The sequence below is a fragment of the Chelmon rostratus genome, chromosome 2 (assembly GCF_017976325.1).
Source record: "Chelmon rostratus isolate fCheRos1 chromosome 2, fCheRos1.pri, whole genome shotgun sequence".
NCBI lineage: Eukaryota > Metazoa > Chordata > Actinopteri > Chaetodontiformes > Chaetodontidae > Chelmon > Chelmon rostratus.
Window position 1 is genome coordinate 22,749,233 of NC_055659.1, and position 19,959 is coordinate 22,769,191.

The window sequence follows — 19,959 nt, forward strand, 5'->3', positions numbered from 1 at the left end:
CAATGTGTCTGTGCCAGAGGGTCTGGTCTTGAAGTTAAATGTAAAAAGCATTTCACAGAGCTGTCAGTTTTCTATAGACATGGCAATGTTACTGTGTGGGAGTCCTCATTATAAACCATTAAATAGCTAACACATGAAGTACCTTATATTCAGCCTAAATGGCCGTTTTCTTACCACTATACCTACATCACAATATGTGGGCAACCAACTATGTGGTTGGGTCCTCTGTGGACATGCTTCCCCTCTACCTTGCAGGAGTCCGGAGTCTGGTCGTCAGGTAGAATTCGACTCACCTGGTCTGACTCCCTGTTAGGTCCACTGTTTGGATGAAGCCGAAATGTTTCAGATACCACGTCTGAAAGGGGCTTTTCTCTCTCTACACAGGCTTCCACTATTTGTTTGGGTTTGGCTACATTTGGGTTTGTTCACGATACTCTATTGTTCAGTTTTGTTTAACTGAGGTTCTCTCTTTTCTCTTTTAGTTAGTTCAAATAAACCGTTTTAGCTACAGCTCATGTGTGGTCTCCCCTTCTTCCTCCTAAAATGGCTGGATTGTGACCCACTCACAGTTTGATAAAGGTGACCCCATGGGAATAAGACCAAACATAGATTACCAAACATAACAGGAGGTAGCTAAGGTAGCTATTGCTGAGAAAATTGGAGTCACAGAATGCATCAAAAATGAGGTTTGAGTAATGAAGGTCTTAACGTTTATAACTGAAACACCTTTATTTTATTGTTTGATCAATAACCATTAAACCAACGTTTTCATAAAACTCCATTCATAACAGCTTTCCTCAAACACTTGCAATCTATTAGAGCTACAACTGAAAATGGTTTAGGACAAAAAGGCCCATTTGCCGTTATATAAATCACAGTGTTCTGATAATTTGTACGTCTTGGAAAGTCTTGGAAAAATGTGTCGCTGCAAAGTCAACATCAAAGACCCTCTCTGCCTCATTTACAGCTGGAGGACTAATCGGTCCATCCATCATCTCTGCAAAACAGCCAGAGACAGAGAGAGGTGGGGGCAGAGAAAGGAAAGAAGAAAAGGCTGGAAAGATGTGAATAGATGCAACAGTCGCTTTGCTGATATGCATGAGGGAAACACTGAAACACTGTGTCGTGCATTAAATGTTGCTCAGTGGTGATTTTGTACAGGTGGCACACAGATGGGACCCCTCCTGGGACCTGAGCTTGTTAATGAGTCACAGTGAGGAGGGGTGGAACGGGCTGATATCATGAACCAGACGGCCCTCTGGCAGCGCAACATCGAGGTACCCAGCATGCCATTCTCCATTATGGCGAGGTGCCCCTCGGGCCGTTGGAGCTGCGGATTAACCCAAACCTGGCAGCCCTCCGCCGTGCCACGTGTCAAACTGAGCAAACACTGGAAATGAATCATTATTTTCTCTCACTGTGGCTGAAAGACAACAATCAGGCCTAATGAGGAACCCCGTGGAGACTTATTATGAGCTCTAATTAACGGTGCAGAGTGTGTGTGATGATTATTTACACTATTTAATTTATTTCAAAAAACTTTGCAAAAACTTGAGGTCAAGTCTATTGAATGAAAGAAATTAGTTTGAGTAATGAAGCTGAGTCGGACACAAAGTGTTGACCGGTCACAGCTGAGCCAAGTGGAATGACAAAGGTCATGCTTAAGTGGGTGGGAACGTATTTTGGGATTAGTGGGTTCAGTCAGAGTCTAAAACTGTGCTTGTCTACTTACTACTCACTTACTTAGTGAGTGCTATCATTCACTATCCATTTTTTGCAGGCAATTAGGAGCTGCTTGAATGTAAACAGTAGGGAAGTTGTTGGATAATTGGATAATTACATTTTGGGTCTGGTGGTTTGGTATGCAAGTAGGAAGTTAAGACAGTGGAGATGATTGAGAAGAGAAGAGAAGAGAAGAGAAGAGAAGAGAAGAGAAGAGAAGAGAAGAGAAGTAGCAGATGGATGACGGGGTTACTGTCACACAACATTAACACATCCACCTCAGTGAGCCTCTCAGACAGGACAGTGGGACTAAGTCATGAAACAGAGGGGATTCTGTGAGTGGGCTATCAGGGAGGGAAGTTCCCTGCTGCCTGTCATGCGGATTACGGGCCATGCAGAGCGAATGCCCCGGACGTATCCGCATGTAGTGTTGGAGTATGGGCATTTCACACTCTGGGGAGGAGACAAAGACTCCATGCTACACGTAGCCTGGAAGAATTCTCTAAGTGTCAGATTGTAGCATACTGTGATAACTGTGTTTGTGCATCTCCTGACATTGTTCTGGTGCGCTCTTGCTGTGGTAATTGAACACACATGATGAGGCTACAGGAGGGGAGACTGCTGGTAAAGCCTCAGTCAGTCCTGTCACGCATCTCCTGCTCACCAGCCCAGAGTGTATGTGTGTGTGTGTGTGTGTGTGTGTGGTGGGAGAGTGAGCGTGTACTTGCGTGCCCATGGTGGTGGTTGTGTGTGCGATAACACACCATTGGCATTCTTCATTTGTAAATAATTGAATCAGGCTATTTTAGTTTGCTCAGAGCGCAGCTGTAATTTGCAGCCGTTCTGCTCTTAAGGACCGGTAATTATGGCTTTTAGAGTCTCCCAAAACAACTCAAACGGCTTCAACTCATGACAGCTGTGCATCTGGGCCTTAACACACACACTCTCTCTCTCTCTCTCACATACACACACTCACATATACAAGCACTAATATATATGTGGCTGTTAATTTAAGTGGTACATTTTCAAACTGAAGTGGACTAAACGGGAATCTATATTTAAGGGAGATTAAAAGGAGTTTGGTGTGTAGATAGATAGGTAGATGATGATTTTTTGTCCCCATGTTCTAATTTTTTGGATGTGTTTCAGGCTATTGTAGCACCAGTGAACCGGGTTCATCTGAACCTTTAAGACCTCTGTCTATTTCCACTTTGTCACCTGATTTGCTCATTGTGTCTCCAGCGCAGACACATATCTCAACGTTAACGAAAGGATGGCTGTTGATTCTCGTCTGCTGTCAGGCCTTCAAAAAGTGCATTCAATGACATTCAATGGACGATTATTGTGGGAGTTAAAAAACAGACAAAAACAAAATGTGTCAAATTTTCCAACTGGTTTATGTGATATAACAATGTACAGCACAGTGTGGTCACATGAAAGCTTTGTCATGGTGGAAGTCATGCGACTGGATGTGCCGTGACCGTTTTACACTTTCAAACCAATGACAATTTTTATTTTCCCAGATCCTGAAAAATGCTTTGCCATTGGTCTAATCAGATGCTGCTTTTCCTGCTGAAAATTAAAAATCACAAACTTACTTAAAACGTACCTGCACAAAATAACACTGAACTGTGTTACCATGCAACAGTTGTCTTATTCCTGCTTTAAACCTCTAATTAGGCTCCAGTTCTGCTGTTCAGTAGCTATTTTAGGGGTAATTAACAGCTGTGATTGAAAAGCACACGTTTAGATTTTAGACAGCCCCCTTATTTTTCATGAAAATACACTGTTTTATAAGTTTCATACAAACCTTTTACACAACTGTCAGTATAAATTAAGCACACTGTAAGCATACTTTTTGAAGTGCAAAGAACTACAGAAGAATAAAACAGAGAAGGCAAAAGTAGGAAGAAGGCTAAGATTTGAACTCATTCCAAAATATGTTTGTCCCAGATGTTAAATGTCCTGAGTGCTGAGCTATTTTATGAGCATGATTATTGTACTTGATGAATATAAAATAGATCCAATCCTAAAACAAGATGTGCAGGCAAAAATGAATGTTTTCCTCCTGAAGGCCGCAAGCGCTGGAAAAAGTTGTTCAAGCAGCGGATTCCGAGCAGATATTACTGACAGTGGGTTACACATTCATTCAGTCAGCGTGTCACACACGTCAAATGGTGGTGATAATTTAACAGTGTCGCTAGACTGTTTGTGCAGCGAAGCTACCTAACCACTCGTGGATCTAATTTACTGCTAGTCACAGCTTGGCTGACAACATGACCGTCACAACTGGAAGCATCCACGCAACTCGAGGATTATCTCCCCACCATCCGCTTCCTTGACTATGGCACGGCCCGGGAAGCATATGGCCGCAATCTGTGCCACCCCTCGCTGTATGGCTTCCATTTGGTTTTAATTAAACACATGGAGGCACCTCACAATTGGATAAATCCTGGCAAGGGACTAATAAAGAAACAAACCAATATGAGCTAAGTTAATGATGATGTCAGGGAAGCTCATGTGTCAGGGACAATAATAGCCACATAACTAAAGACAGGAGTTTGTGTGTGTTACATTTTACATGTCATCACACTTAGAGACAATGATTGCCGTAATATTCATCCAAACTTGCAGCTGAGCCGAAGTTTGAAGACTTGCAGGGGAAAGTCAGCATCTACGGTCCGGCCATCAGCAGTCTGACTTAATGTATTTCACATGTTTGTGCAGCTGGTTTTGTCATATCATGGCTGACTAAATGAAGACTCCTTTCCACCCCGCCTGGGAGTCATCCCAGAGAGTCCCAGAGTAAACATGAAAACTGGAGCACACACCTTGGAAGCTGAGGTTAGGTGAAGTAAACGCACTAATGTGCCAAGCACGTCAACAGCATTAGTGCTTCATCGCCTCTAATCAAGAGATTGGCGTTCACACACCTTGTTCCAAACATATGTGTGTTTGTGCATGGATTATGGGGGCCAGCAGCAGTAATCCCCAGACCACATGGTCGGAGGCAATCCAATTTACGGTATGACACTGCTTAACACTTGCAGATGCAACCTGTTATACTGTCTGTACATGCCAATATTTAAACAATAGAGCTCGACTCGGATTTGTTTCTTACAAGTAGGCAAAACTAAGAGGCTACAGCCGTGCTAGCAGCTAACCGAGGCTGTATTTGGGAACAGCAGTGCTTGGAGGTATAAATGCTAATATCAGCATGGCATGCTCACAATGATGATGCTAGCATGCAGATGATTAGCAAGTATAATGTTACAGGTAAATGTTGAACACTTGATTTCAGGTTGTTGCCAATTAGGCTGATGGGAATGTCACTGGTTTTGCATGTATTTGGTCGTAAAACAGGAGAACATGATTATACCAAATTTCATAGCGATTCATCAAATAGTTGGTGAGATTTTTCAGTCTGGACTGACGTGGTGGACCCAAACTGCCACTGCCATGCTGACAGCATGAGTGAAAAAATACTTAGACAAAGCATCACCAGATTTCAATAACTTAGTCTCTAGACCTTTGTCAGCAGTTTCCAACTTGTATAGGCTGATGCAATAAAGCAGAACTTCAGTGGCATCTGTTTCCAGGACAATGGAGATCTTTGTGTTTGAATGTGACGGCACCCATTACCGTCAATCCAGTGGAGGGTGACTCTTTAATCAACCTCTACGCCATATTGTCATTCATTTATGCATTAAAACAGATGGAGAAGGTGACTGGTAGGCAAGAAGTCACTGTTATGCAACGTTTGTGCACACATGTTGCCATTCTCTGGAGAGAAACGCCAGCTGTCAATCAAAATACTCACTGAAATACTCTTTTATTCCAAATGCAGGACCAGGTCAGCCAAATAAAACATGCATAAGTTGTTTTTGCCATTTTCTATCTCTACATTATAGATATTTAATACATAAATGATTCTATCCATAGAAAATATAAAAATATGTGAGGCCTCATTTACAACCATATTTACACAGACTTCCTTAACTTAAGTGAAATTATTAATTCATTTATCTATGTACATACTATGAACTGAATACAATAGTACAGTACATCCTAAATCTAAATCACATTGCATGAAAAAGCTAAACTGTACCAAACCGACTACCTTGTACATGTGTTGCTGCATGGAAATGAAGTTGTGAAGAAATTGCACATCAGCTTTTGATAAACGTCGTGACTTGATAGAACTGCGCATGTAACTGTTAGCCTTAACACTCAGGAGATATTCCGAAACATTAAAATGAACAAACATGCAAACACTGTTGCTTTTTCACTGGTTACCGACTGTAATTCATCACTGACTCTCAATTACATGATATTCAACACCCAACAATACTGAATAAATGGACTGTGAGTTTTATTTATTTCTTGTTCCAGATGGATGTTAGTGTACACAAGCTGGACAAAGAGTCGAGGCGTCAGGATGTTAGGAGATGATGCAGTTCTTGCTTTTTCTGCGTTTGCGGGTGTGTAACTGCCCGCTGCGGTTAGGTCCTCCCATCCCTGTGTTGTTGTACTTATGGACAAGCTCCTGGTTGCTGAGGTAGCGCAGCTGAATGGGTCTGGGGATCGGCTCACCCAGAAAGTAACCTTCATCCTCTGATTCGGAGGATGACGAGCAGGTGGAGCACCAGTCATCGTCATCATAATCATCCCAGGAGTATTGGTTCAAGCCGCTGCGTCGGCTAGCCCCGGGGTTCTGAAGAGTCAGGTCTGAAGTGGTCCTGGGGCACTGCCTGAAGAATTGGGGCTGGTACCTTCCCCCACCTCCTCCTACTCCAAACTGGTCCCTAGCGCTCCTGGGTGGAGGGAAGCGGTCGTAGTCCTCATGGACGCGCAGCTGTGGTCTTTCTTGAGGTCTCACCCTCCGCTCTGCCACCAAATTGAGAGCGTTTTCTGAACGAGACCGACGGGACCTCCGGGAGCGGTGGTGGTGGTGCCGGCGCCTTTGGGGAGTCTCCTCGGGAGCATCTATCCGGATACTTGCTCCCCTTCCACCTCCTGCACTGACACCACCCATCCTACGCTCACTAATGGGTGGCAGGCGGGCAGCGTTGGCACTGCTCACCAAACTCACCCTATCCTCCTCCTGGAAGGTGAAGCCAGGTGGTAAATGAGTCATACCTATACCCACACCCATGCCAGGGGGGTCGCAGTACTGCACCTGGTACTGGGAGGACCTGGGAGGATCCATTTCCATGTAGGGCTGACTGGCTGTGAGGCTGTGAATGGACTCTGAACTACGAAACTGCACGGAGGAGTTGAGGGTGCCCATGTTACTTTTCTCTGACACGTTCATTCCAGAGTCTTTGCTCAGGTCCGGCATGGAGAAACGAGAAAGGTGCTCCTGACGCTTTCCTCCTCCATCTGCTGAGTTGCCTGCAGGGAAATAGAGTTGAAGTCAATGTTAACTTTGCCTTTTATTCATTGTTAGCCAATTCAATTTTAGCAGTACTTCTGTCAAGCTGTGAATTTTGGATTACATAAAGGGTAAAAACACCCAATTTCCCTCAGCCGTGCCAACATGGGCCAAACCTGCAACTAGGCCAAGAAGAGGTCTAATGACTACTACCATACCCACCTGTAGCATTGGACAGGGCCAGAGACTCCATGGATCCTCTTGGGGTCTGCTCTAGTGGGGTCAGTTGCTCAGTGAAGTTAAGTGCATTGATGGGGTTTCTGCTTCTTGCCACCTGGCTTGGTGCTGGAGGCCCCACATCTCTGTCCCTGTCTCTCTGAAAGCCGTGCAAACTGATGGAGCGCTTGTCAGAGGAGAAGCCGCTGTGGTGCTGAGAACAATGGGACACCTCCGTGAAGCTCTTTTGGGTCCTTAATTTGGGTGGATAGTACTCCTCTGGAGCTGGCTGCTGGAACCATGTCTCATTGAGTGAGTGGCCCTTCATGGCCGAGATGGGTGGTCTCTTCAAACCTCCATTCTCCTTGATCCTGTGATCCTGCTGTTGATTGTTCTGTCCAGAGCAGGTGGGGTTATAGGCAGTCCTGACATTGCACTGGCTGAGGAGCTGGAGTGGGGTGGGGTTGACAGTTGGGTCTGATTGGGGTTCATAATTGTAGCCGTCACCTGCTTGCTCTTGGGTCTGCCAGGCAGGGGGCTCACGAGTCAAACTGGGCGTTTGGCTGGAGAGACTCAGAAGATCCATTTGTAAAGACAGTGGGTCCACTTCCCCTGAAAATCTCTCGGTCTGCATTCCACCCCCTCCTCCCCCACTCTTTCCTGTCTTGGAGCTGCGTCTGGACTCTCTGGTGGAACGAGCGCTTTGGAAGGCTGAATCAGAGGAGTCTGAGCCGTTGGGCTCCTCCCCCAGACTGCATGAGCGCGAGCAGAAGATCTGGCCCTGCTTGGGCAGGAAAGGCCGACCGAGCAGAGAGCGTTTACAGCGGGCGCAGCAAAAGCAGCCCTCTGTGGCGTGCCAGTGCTGGCCATCATATGTCATCTGGCCTTGGTCAATGCCTGCAAGGAAGATAAACAGCACATGAATCCACAAGGTTTAACTTAAATAACTAGAAACTACAAAGAACTTAAAATTAAAAATCTTAATGTCTTAACTAAAAATGCCGTTTTATGTGAAAATAGTAGCATGTTACATAGTTGCTTGTTGAGTGAGAAAATAGAGCTGGAGGCTGTAACTGAACAGCTCGTGGGGGAACACTCATTATGGAACTTGCCCAGCATTGTATAAACACACTGCATTTTGAGTATGCTTGCAGTTGTTGCAGGGGGAAAGAAAACCAGCTATTTGCTAATGGCTGCCATCTGGTTCTAGCATGTTTTCAATTTATAATCAGTTGTGTTTTTTGGGCCAAATATTTTTCTGTATCCTGTCTGACAAATAATTACAGAGCAAATTTGTTGAGAGGCATGTGCCAAAATCACACCTGGGCGTCCTGTCGGGGGTTACACACACGCACACACGCGCACACACACACACACACACACACACACACACTTTTAACAAGAGGTGGCAGGGGGCCAAGAATCACTAATGTGAAGGTATCCTGCTGGAAAACACCCCGGTTTTCTCTCAGTTGGTGACACTACAGGTTCTGAGATGGTACAATTTCTATTTAACTGACACTTGATGCTGTGATAAAAACAGACCCAGAAGCTGAAAAGTCAGATGATACAGTCAAGCCTTTGCTCCAGGTTGGTTTCACGCTGCATGATATATACTGTACATATTTCTGTGCTCTGTAAACTGAGGCCTCAGTGGAGCTCTGCTATGTGGCCTTGCCTCGATGCATGACCATGGATGACATCATTCAGCGATGAACTGCTAAAAACCAGGCCACATCTCCTCGACTGTAGCTCTTTTCTCCTCTGTGTTACTTGCTATGAAAAAAATGAGGTCGCTCTCTGACCTTTCTTGAAAAAACGAAACTTTCCCCCATGTTACCAGCATTATTGTGTTTTTTTCTGTAAGGGCTTCTTTGCACAGCCTGCTGATGATTAACGCTGTTTGAACAGTGATACATGCCGGCTGGTGGTGCAGCGTACCGATATGTTCCCCGCAGGAGTCGCAGTATTCGGCGTAGAGGGACTCGAAGCAGGAGCAGCAGTAGGGCCGTCCCTCCTTCATGATGTAGCGCTGGCCCCCCAGCACAGTCTCGCACTCGAAACAGCAGAAGTGCTTCATGTGCCAGTGACGACCCTCTGCCTCGGTGCACTCGTCCGCAAGGATGATCTAAGAAAGGAGAGATAAGAAAGAGTATCATTTATCACAGGTCCTCAGAGGTAAAACCACAGTTGGGTTATTACTGTGCGCTGAATGACAGGACAAAAGCTCGGCTTGCCCTCCCCTGTCCCTCCATACACACCACTTTCTCCTTCTTAGTATTCTTAGATCATCCTTTTTGTGTAGGAGGCTAATGTGTGTGGGGACCTGGTGAAATCGAGATGGTGTATTTGCTTTTAATTACGCTGGTGTTAAAACACTGGGGTGCTTTTAAAGTACTAAGGGTGTCCTTAACAGTGTACCCATTTGCAGAGTGAGTAAGTCAGTGCTAATGGCTGGGAGATCAGCATCCTGAGAGCTGACCCCATTAGGCTGAAAAACCCCTTGCATGTGTTAAACTGTGACAGTGTGTGTTGGGAAGCCTGTGACCATGAGCAGGTGGTGATATCACCAGGTAATATGTGTCTGTTAACACATGATCATCCATGTGCAGGCGCATGTGTGTGTGTATTTGTGTGTGTGTGTGTGTGTGAAAAGTCACAGGCGCCCACCTCATCACAGGCGGTGCAGCGCGGCTTCAGCCTCTCGGCGTGGTGCCGGCCGCAGTAGATCTTCCCGTCCTGGTAGAAGTAGATGAGGTCCACCAGGAGCTCGCTGCACATGCTGCACACGAAGCAGGCCGGATGCCAGCACATGCCGTGACCTGCCCGTGAGGCAAACACAGCAATGTCTCCACCGTTTATCTGGCCTCCGCACTAAAAGAGGTGGAGGGAGAAGAAGAGATGAAGAAAATGATTTATTCAGGTTCAGCAGAGAGGGATCATTAAATTATTTTCTTTCTAATCACGCAAGCGAGAAAAATCTGAGGAACTTTGAAAAACTTTTTGGCATGCGGGCCACCCTGTGAGGAATGTTCATTAGAATGAATGGATGGAGTGTCATCTTGAAACACTGCATAGTATCATTACTTACTTAAAGTGAATTAACTCGGGTTGTTGGGACAGGACATAAGATGCTGAGGGATTACACCAATGGGTTATCACTTATGGAGACAGGCAGCGTGATTTGAAAGAAAGGCAAGACTGTCGGACCGTTTAGTCACACCTAATACTGCAGTAGAAGATATTACCAGCAGCTAACAATCACATCAATGAATGGTTTCAGCTCTACAGTGAAGATTTCCAATAGTCAGTGATTTCCCGAAAAGTTCAAGTGCTCACTGGATCTTTAATAAGCTCAGTATTGGTGCTGATAGTGATGCATTTCACCAGAACACAATTTTGCATGAAAGCTGGGCTAAACTAACAGGATGAGCGGTGTGTGGCTGGGGACGGCAAGCGCAGACATGCAGATAAAGCTGAATGGCTGCAGAGGGACATCGCTGGGGAAAAGGAGGAGACGTGAAAACTGAGCGATGCATGGGAGGACGAAAAGGTGAGTGAGACTGACGTGGAGGTGTAAAGGTAGAGAAGTCGCAAAGATAAACGAGAGGGAGGGAAAGGCCCGGTAGGAAAACTAGATTTAGAGGGGTGGGGTGATGGAGACGGAGGGAGAGTTACAATCAGGTTATCTAACTGGCACAAAGCCGACTGCTGCAAGGAGGCCAAAGGGGGGGGTGGGGGATTCAATCAATACACACTCTCCCAACAATCTGCTCCCTCATGTGCAGGTGTTTGTGTGTGCATCTGCTGAGCGAATGAGAACCGCAAGCTGTAAAGCAGCTATACACCTGGGGCACCAACACAACAGAGAGCCGCTCCATTTTGCTTGTTGTACACTCAGTAGCAAATGGCTAGCGGATGCTGAAGTGCGCTAGTTTGGTGCTAAAACAACACTCTCCACTGCACTCTGCAGTCCCATAAGGCTACTGTAAGAGTACATGTAGACAATACATTAAATATTTGATGTGACATTGGGTATATTTTCAGAAAAGCTTAGCTCCCTGAGGTATAACACAAGGCTGTGATAACACGGTGATTGAGCGTGACAGCTGCTATGGCAGAGGGAAACTGAGACACAACACACACACACACACGTACGCCACCTCAAGATCTTCCCCAGAGCAACTCTTTGAGGTGAGACTGACAAGGTCACAAGGCTGTTATAAAAGCAGACTTCGATTGCGTCTCTGCCCTTTACATGTCAACATAAAGCACCTCTCGTACATCATAACAAAGACCTGAAATGCCAGCAGGCCGTTCAGCATGTCCGTCACACGACTTGCTGCTTCCATTCATTCGTGGCTACGTGACGCGCCTTTGATCCTGTCGCACATAACTCACTCTCGTCACGCGACGTCATGCAGACATGCCATTTAGAAAGGAAACGATGGGCCGCTTTCATTTTATCGCTTGTCTTCCAGGAAAACGATGTAAAAAAAATGATGTTTTTTGGTATTTCCCGTCAGCTACCTGTTCGCAGATTGCCCCCGTCATCGTCACGGGGAACGGCCGGACGTTGCCGCGGCCCAGGTTCTCCCGTTTCCGTTGGTTACTGAAGAGCTTCAGTTCTCGCTTCTCCTCATCATCCAGACTGTTGCAGTAGCGTACCTAGACACACACGCACACACACACACACACACACACCACGTGTAAAGTGATCTGTTACGCTAATACAGAGAGTTGTTTGCATTTTTTAAATCAATAAATCGCCATTAAACCTCGACACTGTTGCCAAAATGAAGCATCAGCAACAGCATTTATCTTTAAGTGGACAGGACTGTCTGTGTTAGCATTTCCTGATTGAGATTCTCTGTGTTCACTGTCGCAAATGGAAAGATGGTATATCCGCCAAGGGTTTTCCCAAGTGGCTTTACAGAGGAGGATGCATGTGCTGGGAGTCATCAGCGTTTCATTATTTCCATCATTTTCCATTTCCAAGAAATAGAGATAAGCTCTATCTGTGCTGCAGGAATAAAAGTCCAGGAATAAAGAATCCATCAAACATCCAGGCCAATAAAACCAATGATTTAAGTAAAAGACATCTTGGACGCCGCATGAATCACTGCTCACATCAGTTCAAATACATCTGGGCTCATTGACGGCGGTTTCCCCGGTCGGAGAAACAGCCTTGTAGGAAGGATTCAGCTACACAGCTAGCTAGCTACCCAGTTACATTCATGAAAAACAGCTGCAGAAAAATGGCGACAAATGTTGTCTTCCCTACAAAATAAAACGAGTGCCCTCTCAAGCAGAAACTGGCTAACATGAACATGAGTTTACACCAAAAAATCGCATGAAAACAAGGCAGCTACACAGTCAGATTATCAGGTCGGTTCGGAGGTGCCAAAGGGGGCCAGTCTTCTCAGTGGTGTCACAGCTTGCTGCTGACAATCCCACTAATATCTCCAGATTAATTGCTGTAATGAGTTACTGATGTAAAAAACTTAAATAGGCAACTACACATATAAGCCTCACTATCTCACTTCCGCCCTTTAAGAGGACAGACTCAGTTTCTTCCTGTGTCTGTGTCCTCCCTTCTCTCCCTTTATCCCGGAGTTGCCCTGAAGGAGGGGAGGGAGTGAGAGATAGATGGAGAGAGGTGGAGGGGGAGGGGGTCAGCGTGGACTCTCACCTCATTGTCATGGGGCGGGAGCTGATGGAGCAGCTGTTTGATGCGGTATTTCTCTCCTGGGCTGTTCACATAGGGCACCTTGTCCTCAGGCAGGGAGCTGTAGTACTGATGAACCTGAGCGAGACACAGAGACAGAGAGAGGATGAGACTGATGAACAACAACAGACCTGCAACATGTCGACTCGTCGACAAACCCAAAATCTACTGCAACTACTTTCATTATCAATTCATTGTTAAATGTCACCAAAAAAGGAAAAATGGCCATCAAGAGCTCCAATGCTCTTTCCAATTGAGTATTCTGTCAGTACAAGTGTAACACCTAGATGGATCCAGTTTAAATTACAATACAAATCCTCAATTGGAGAAGCTGGAGCCTACTAATGTTTGGCATCTTTATTTGATAAATCACCCAAAGTGATTAAACTACTATTAAAACATGGTGGATTAATCATTCCAGCACTAAAAGGTACAACTGTCCGAAGACACAATGAACAGGATCTACAACTGAGATTGACCAACACACACACACACACGCACACACACACACACACACGCAGTTAAAATCACTTTGATTTATGGCCCACCAGCAGAGACTTAATGGAACCTCACCTCTCTATCTTTGCACATTGACGTGGGAATGTACTGCCCTGTCAAATGTGTGTGTGTGTGCACTGAGATTGACACACACACACACACACACACACACACACACACACACACACACACACACACAGTGATTAACACTTGCATGTAACAGTGTGTGTGCAAATGTGTGCCACAGCAGGAATAATGCTAATCTGGCCATTCCAAATTGCTTGGACATTCTTTTCACTGCAGCAGCAGACAATGAGTGTCATCTCTGTGTTATTTATTGCGGTCTTTTTTATTACACTGTAACAGGGGGCCGGGGTATAATAGAGGTCAGGCAGATGTATATGAATGTGACTGGAGGGGGTGCAAACCACGAAAGCCACAGGGTTTAAACAGAGATTTGAGGCTGGAGGGAAATAAAGACAGAATGAACATGTTGGATTGATGAAGAAAGAGTAAAAGTAGGAACAATGAAAGAAGAACAATACAGCAGAACACATAATGAAGACTTGAGCGTAAAGAAACATGATCGATACCTGCTGACTCGGTCACGCCAATCTTAATCTTAATGACCTATCTGTCTACTGAATGGATCTCCTGACTAGAAGCCATCAGCTTTGTCCTTGGCAATAACACTGAGTCTGTCACACAAAAACAGATTAACATGAATAACGCAGACACTCACTGGTGCATAGAGAGCAAAATGAAAACCGCATCGCTTTTTTAAACTCTCCTATCCAAAAGCTGAATTGCCCTGAAGCTGCAGTGTCATTCTGTATCAAGAGCATTTCCTTCAAGCCTTATATGAGCATGTTTGTTGTTGGGATGAATTTATAGCAGGAGCCTCTTGCTAGGGTAACCTAATTCCTTGTGCTCTGCTTTTGTTGGCTCCCACCGGTGTTGGCGAGGGACGCAGGATCTGTGTCCAGCAGCACGGCTCAGGACGCCGGGGTTGGGAGGGGGGGATCTCAGGATAGTCCATGAAAGACTGACTGTGGTCAAGAACTGATAAATCACACAGCGCCTAAACGCACGCGCTGCCAGATGCACGCACACACACACACACCCTGATGATAAATTACGAAACATGCTTCCAACAACAACAGGGTTACAATCTGGAGGTGAAAGGCACATTGCCCCCAGGAAAAGATCTAAAGGCAGATACAGACACACACACACACACGCGCGTTCACATGCACATAATGGACGCAGTTGCAGCGAGAGCCAGGAGGAGCAGCTTGTGATAATAACTGTAATCGAAAGCAGATGAAACTAAAGACAGGGCGGAATTTCGAACTGTACTGAAAGGATTGTTTTTAAAAGCTGAGGCAAATGGTAGGACTCTGCAACTGAGTGACAAGAGTGATCGCTTCACACAGCTGGTTTCTATTGCTGTTAATGGCCAGACGGCCGGAGGAAAAGACACCACCAGGCACCACTCCTGACATTCTCTCAACAAGCCACTTTGCAGCGGTTGGTGGACACAGATATTATATTGTTGAGAAAACACTGGTTACAGCCAAACATGGTGGCGAGGATGGCGTTTTCACAGCAAAGTGAGCAGATTTAATGGATGTGTTTTCATTCTCTGTCCTGTTCTTCTCACGTCTTTGCTGGGATGTCCAAGTGCAGTCAGCACAGTCGTGGGAGCAAATCCAACGCGGCTGGATGTTAAAAGGCCCGAGATGGGTTAATTAAGCACGAAATGTAAGCTACTCTGGATGTATTAAAATGCAGCTGCCATTTTAACAAGACTGAGAGTCCACAGCCAAGCTAGCAGCTCTGTGAGGTTGTACAGTGGGGCTTCAAGCTGTGTGCTAACATTAGCATGCTAACATGCTCACAGCTACAACAATAATGTGACAGTGTTCAGCAGGTATAACGTTTACCATTGGCACCATCTTTGCATGGTGTGTCGGCATGGTATCGTCAGCAGGCTTCATCCTCTGGGGATCATGAATATCTGTACAAAAGTTTGCATCCATCCAACAACCTGCTGCATCTCACAATCTCTGTTTGCAGCTTCATCACTTATCTCTCATTCACAGCTGCTGGCTAGATTCAGCTCAAGGGCTGACAGTTTCAGTCCTCGAACTCAAAGAGGAACCGGTCTATCTGTCCTCAGGTCCATTTTGGAACAGGTCAGACTAGCCTCAGGTGCCTTTTAGACTAGCTCTTTGTTGTCTGAAAGCTTATTTATCCACATCAGAGCTGTGGGTCCCTTTCAGAACCTGGAAAGCCCTCTAGTTTGCATGAATAACCCAAATTTCTATTCAAACAGTGGTCTGAAACAGCATGCTTCATGTTTGACTGCAAATTAAAATCAGATCCCCGTAGATGCTGAGCAGAGTCTGCACATAAGACTGCAGCTCTCTCTACATGATGGTAAAAGAAATAAAAATAAAACACCAGTTTCAGGCCACTGCTGAGCAACATACTTGGCCATGACAAGCTGTAACTTGGCAACATGCAAGGACTTATTTGAGAAGGATAGAGAGGAGAGCAAGAGGAGACAGTGGGAGAGAGGATCCTGGCAGGCCCTCCTTCACACTGCAGCTCAATAACATCTCAACACACTCAGTAATGGCTGTGTTTGGTGATTAAGATTCATAGTCCTTCAGTGCGGCTATATTTCAGCAATTGTTGAGAGAAATACAAAGACAGGAGAGCTGAGCAGTCCCTACTAGGAGCTGAGTTATCCCTCATAATCCTGAGATGTATCTGATTGAATACACAGCCCAAGTCTGACATCTCTTGTTACAGAGTGGTGACTTTACACCACTGCTGGTTGAACAGCACGCTCATAGACAGCACCGCCTCCCTACGGGGGAAACCTAAACCCACCGGGTAGATCCTGGAGATTAGCTTTGTGTTTACCATCTCCCTCCGCTCTCCCTCTGTCTCTACCTTGCGGAGAGGAAGGCCGGGTGTTGAAAAGTCCCACATCGGGCTTACTTCCGCTCCTCTGCGAGAGGTCACACAACATGTTTCTACAGCTTGAATGACTTGGACGTGAGGTTAGGAAAAAAGAAATCATTACAGCTGTGGACGCTTTTCATCTAGGGCGCTAGAAGTGCTCTTAAGCACATTTTTGTCCACCAAGTCCAAAAACCGGTGACACGAAAAGCAAGCCACAGTTATTTTTATGTTGTTTAGTATTGTGCTTGTGATCGTGCTTCCATTCTGGCCTGGCTGTTATTGAGGTCATATCACCACGAGACGAGAACCTAATTGACTTCGGGGTTAGACGGGTGACCCTGGAGGGGGATGAAAAATAGCTGCGCTCAGTCCTCGGAGGTGAAAACAGGGGGCTGTGCCAACACTGTATTGACCGGTTCATTGCTCTCAGCTCATCAACAAAATGAAACCAGTTCCCATAAACGGTTCTATTGTCCTATAAAACTGCAAACCCTCCCTCATGTGCACACCTACGCTTCAATGGGTATTGTAGAAGAGGATTTTCTTCAACACGCACGGAACCATTTAATGCGTTCGTGTATTACGCAGGCTTAGCTTAGTCGTCGTGAGGGCGGTGGAAGCTACTGTTAACATTTTACTGGCGGGATGAATTGGAGATTAATTTGACTGCTGGAGCCACACAATCCTTGTTATCCATTAGCCTGCAGAAGCAGCCGTCAGCATAACTGGTGAGCTATCGTATAGTGAGATACAACTGAACAGTTACACCTCATGCTTATATTCCGCTGCACTAACAGTGTGGTTCTTGGGACTTTTATTAGCTTTACACCATAGTGGAGGGTGTGTAAATGTACAGTATAAAATTGTAACATCCAGTGCGATATAGCCCGGATGAGTGTCAGATGCCAATACCTGTTCAGGTTTGAGTCCTGGTGGTACCCAGGCGTACTCCTCCAGGGCGCACCCCGAGTCGTCGTCTGAGGTAGAGTTCCTCTGAAAGTCGTACATCAGCTTCGTGACCGTCTTCTCCATCTCTACAGGCATGGCTGTCACTGCATGCTCCTCACGACGACACTTACAGTGCACACAGATCTTCCTGCGTGGACACAAACAAGACAAAGAACATCTGTCAAGCCAGTGTATGTAGGCTACACTTCTGTGGTTACGGTTTGATGGAATAAGAGCGGCAGATTAGAAACGACGAAGGCAGCAGTTAAATGATCTTCTCAACTGTGTTGTTGAAAAGTGTGATTTGTGGTTTGAAAGTGACCTCTGTACATTTTAACTCAGAATACACCACCATGCGGGTGAACACAAATACTCAGTTTAATAAATCACGATGTAAATAGAGCTACATTTGGGGCTATAGGGTTTCAGCAGAAACAAGACGTCATAGTGCGGTTGCTGTTTGGGCCTCTGAAGCCTGCCATTAATCACAGAAAATAAAAATAACCCAAATTGCTTTTTTCAAAGGTAACCTCAGACAACCTGTAAAAAAAATATCAAATCTGTCACCAAACCTACTTGCTTGCAGTAAAGCTGCCAGTAAATATTCTGTGAAAGTGTTGACTTTTGCTCAAACCCTCCTGGAGCCTGTGCATGTTTGCAGACCCTCCACCCATGAAGGATGTGAACTTGACACAGAGCAAAGGTCAAGGCCTCCCACTGAAGCTCTCACGGTAAGATGTGGGTGACACTAAAACAACGTTCAACAATAATCTGGGGTACCAGTCGCAAGGACATGATCACAAACAGGGTACAAAAATTAGCAGAATACAGCCAATGACAGCGATGGACAGCAGTGCTGTACAAACACAGGTCCCTGGGTATAAAGTTAGCAAGAAACATTAGCAGATGCTAAACCAGGACAGTGCTCCACTGTCAAAAGTCAAGCAGACCCACCCAGCTGTAAAATGGAAAGTATCCATGTGTGACTTTCCACAAAAAAGATGGCTGGGAGTGTTTGACGCCGACACTCCTCCTGCTGGCTGCTCTTTCATCTCCAGCAGTGTCCAGAGAGAAATAAAGAGAGTTGTTATATTTCATACACTCAAACAACTATTCTGGAGTGTTGTTTTACAAAATACTGGGATTAACAACCACAAATGACTCCCCGTAAAATGACACAGAACACGTGTGATGTCTTACAAAAAGCAGAGCAGGATGTCGGTTAAATACCCGAGTGAACAGATTTAAAGGTCTCATATTGTGGAAAGTGACATTTCTAGCTCTTTTTTGATTATAAAGCAAGTCTAGGCGCTATATAAATAGTGCAAAAATATAAAAATGCTCAATCCACTAAGAAATGCACATTCAGAAACTGTGCCTTTCAACGAGCCGTCAAGACTTCTGTATGGCTGTGATGTCACAACTATGTCACCGCCCTCAGCCACGCCCCCGACATGGTTGCAGATAGAGGGTGAATAGAGGTGTTGCAGCAATGGCTTTAAGCAAAAACATAGGCCACCTTCAACATAAATGTACTAGGAACCAAAGGGATAAGACCCTGCATACATACAGAGTCCCATGTCCTTGACAGCTCTAAGTCCCTGCATGAAGAGGAAACTCTGGGTGGCCAGAAGGTTGCATCCCACTAACCCTTGCTGCCCCTCAGGCGGCCAAACCAGGGAGACAATCCCATTACCTTCCCAGACGGCCGCCTGCATGTCTGACAGACAGCCCTGTGCAGGAGCTTAAGGACACTCAGGACACTGTTTGACAGACTGACAGCTTGGCTGGCCGAGGATCCGTTAGCGTAAAGTGCTTGGAGCATAGACAGCACCATGTGGAGAGCTGGCCAAGTCTCACCTTGTCTGTGGCTCAAAGGCGCATTTCTTGTCTAAGGGTTGAGTCTTGGTTAACAAAGCACTTCAGTCTATCTGGCTTAGCGATGATGGGGTTCGATGATAGAGCGGACGCTGGAAAAACTTTGAAACTGCTTGTAGCTCACTAAATAAAACATCCCACTGACATGCCACAACTGGTCATAAGACATGCAATCCTTAAAAAGAAAAGATGCAAATATAAAGGCCTGCCATTGAACACTTCCTCCGTCACCACTCGAGACTCCTCGCCATCCGCCAGGAGCCTAACAGCCTATTACTGTCAGCTCCAGCTTTCAACGCCACCCTGAGCAGAGAGGCAGACCTCTGCAGCGTCTGCTGTCACTGTGGAAGGGAAGCCGCAGGCTTTACAAACCGACCCCATAAATATTAACAAAGCACATGAAGTGGCCGGATATCATTGTCATGAATATTGATTGGTATGATAAACAGAGTTGTGATGCAGCTCAAGGAGACAAAGTCATCAAGTTGTTGTCGAGCAGACAGATTGGCAGAAGGGTGTTTGCCAAATCCCTGTCCCAGTGGCAATATAGCCAGGGGCGATGCAGCTTGCCTCATTACGGCCCAGCACCTTCACCATCATCATAACACTGATTAACCGG

At 45.7% G+C, this 19,959-nt stretch overlaps 1 protein-coding gene across 2 annotated transcripts in view; it reads right to left on the bottom strand.

Moving 5' to 3' along the window:
• Window positions 1–5,529: 5,529 nt before the first annotated feature.
• prickle2b (prickle homolog 2b) overlaps window positions 5,530–19,959 on the bottom strand; it is an 80,980-nt gene continuing 66,550 nt past the window's right edge. For both annotated transcript variants that reach the window (XM_041946469.1, XM_041946477.1), the window contains 7 exons: window positions 17,427–17,610; window positions 13,005–13,118; window positions 11,843–11,980; window positions 9,983–10,186; window positions 9,254–9,440; window positions 7,319–8,209; window positions 5,530–7,116 (listed from right to left, as the gene is read on the bottom strand). In XM_041946469.1, coding sequence (XP_041802403.1) covers window positions 6,164–7,116; window positions 7,319–8,209; window positions 9,254–9,440; window positions 9,983–10,186; window positions 11,843–11,980; window positions 13,005–13,118; window positions 17,427–17,610 — 2,671 coding nt within the window. In that variant the 3' untranslated portion in view covers window positions 5,530–6,163. The remainder of the gene's footprint in view (window positions 7,117–7,318; window positions 8,210–9,253; window positions 9,441–9,982; window positions 10,187–11,842; window positions 11,981–13,004; window positions 13,119–17,426; window positions 17,611–19,959) is intronic.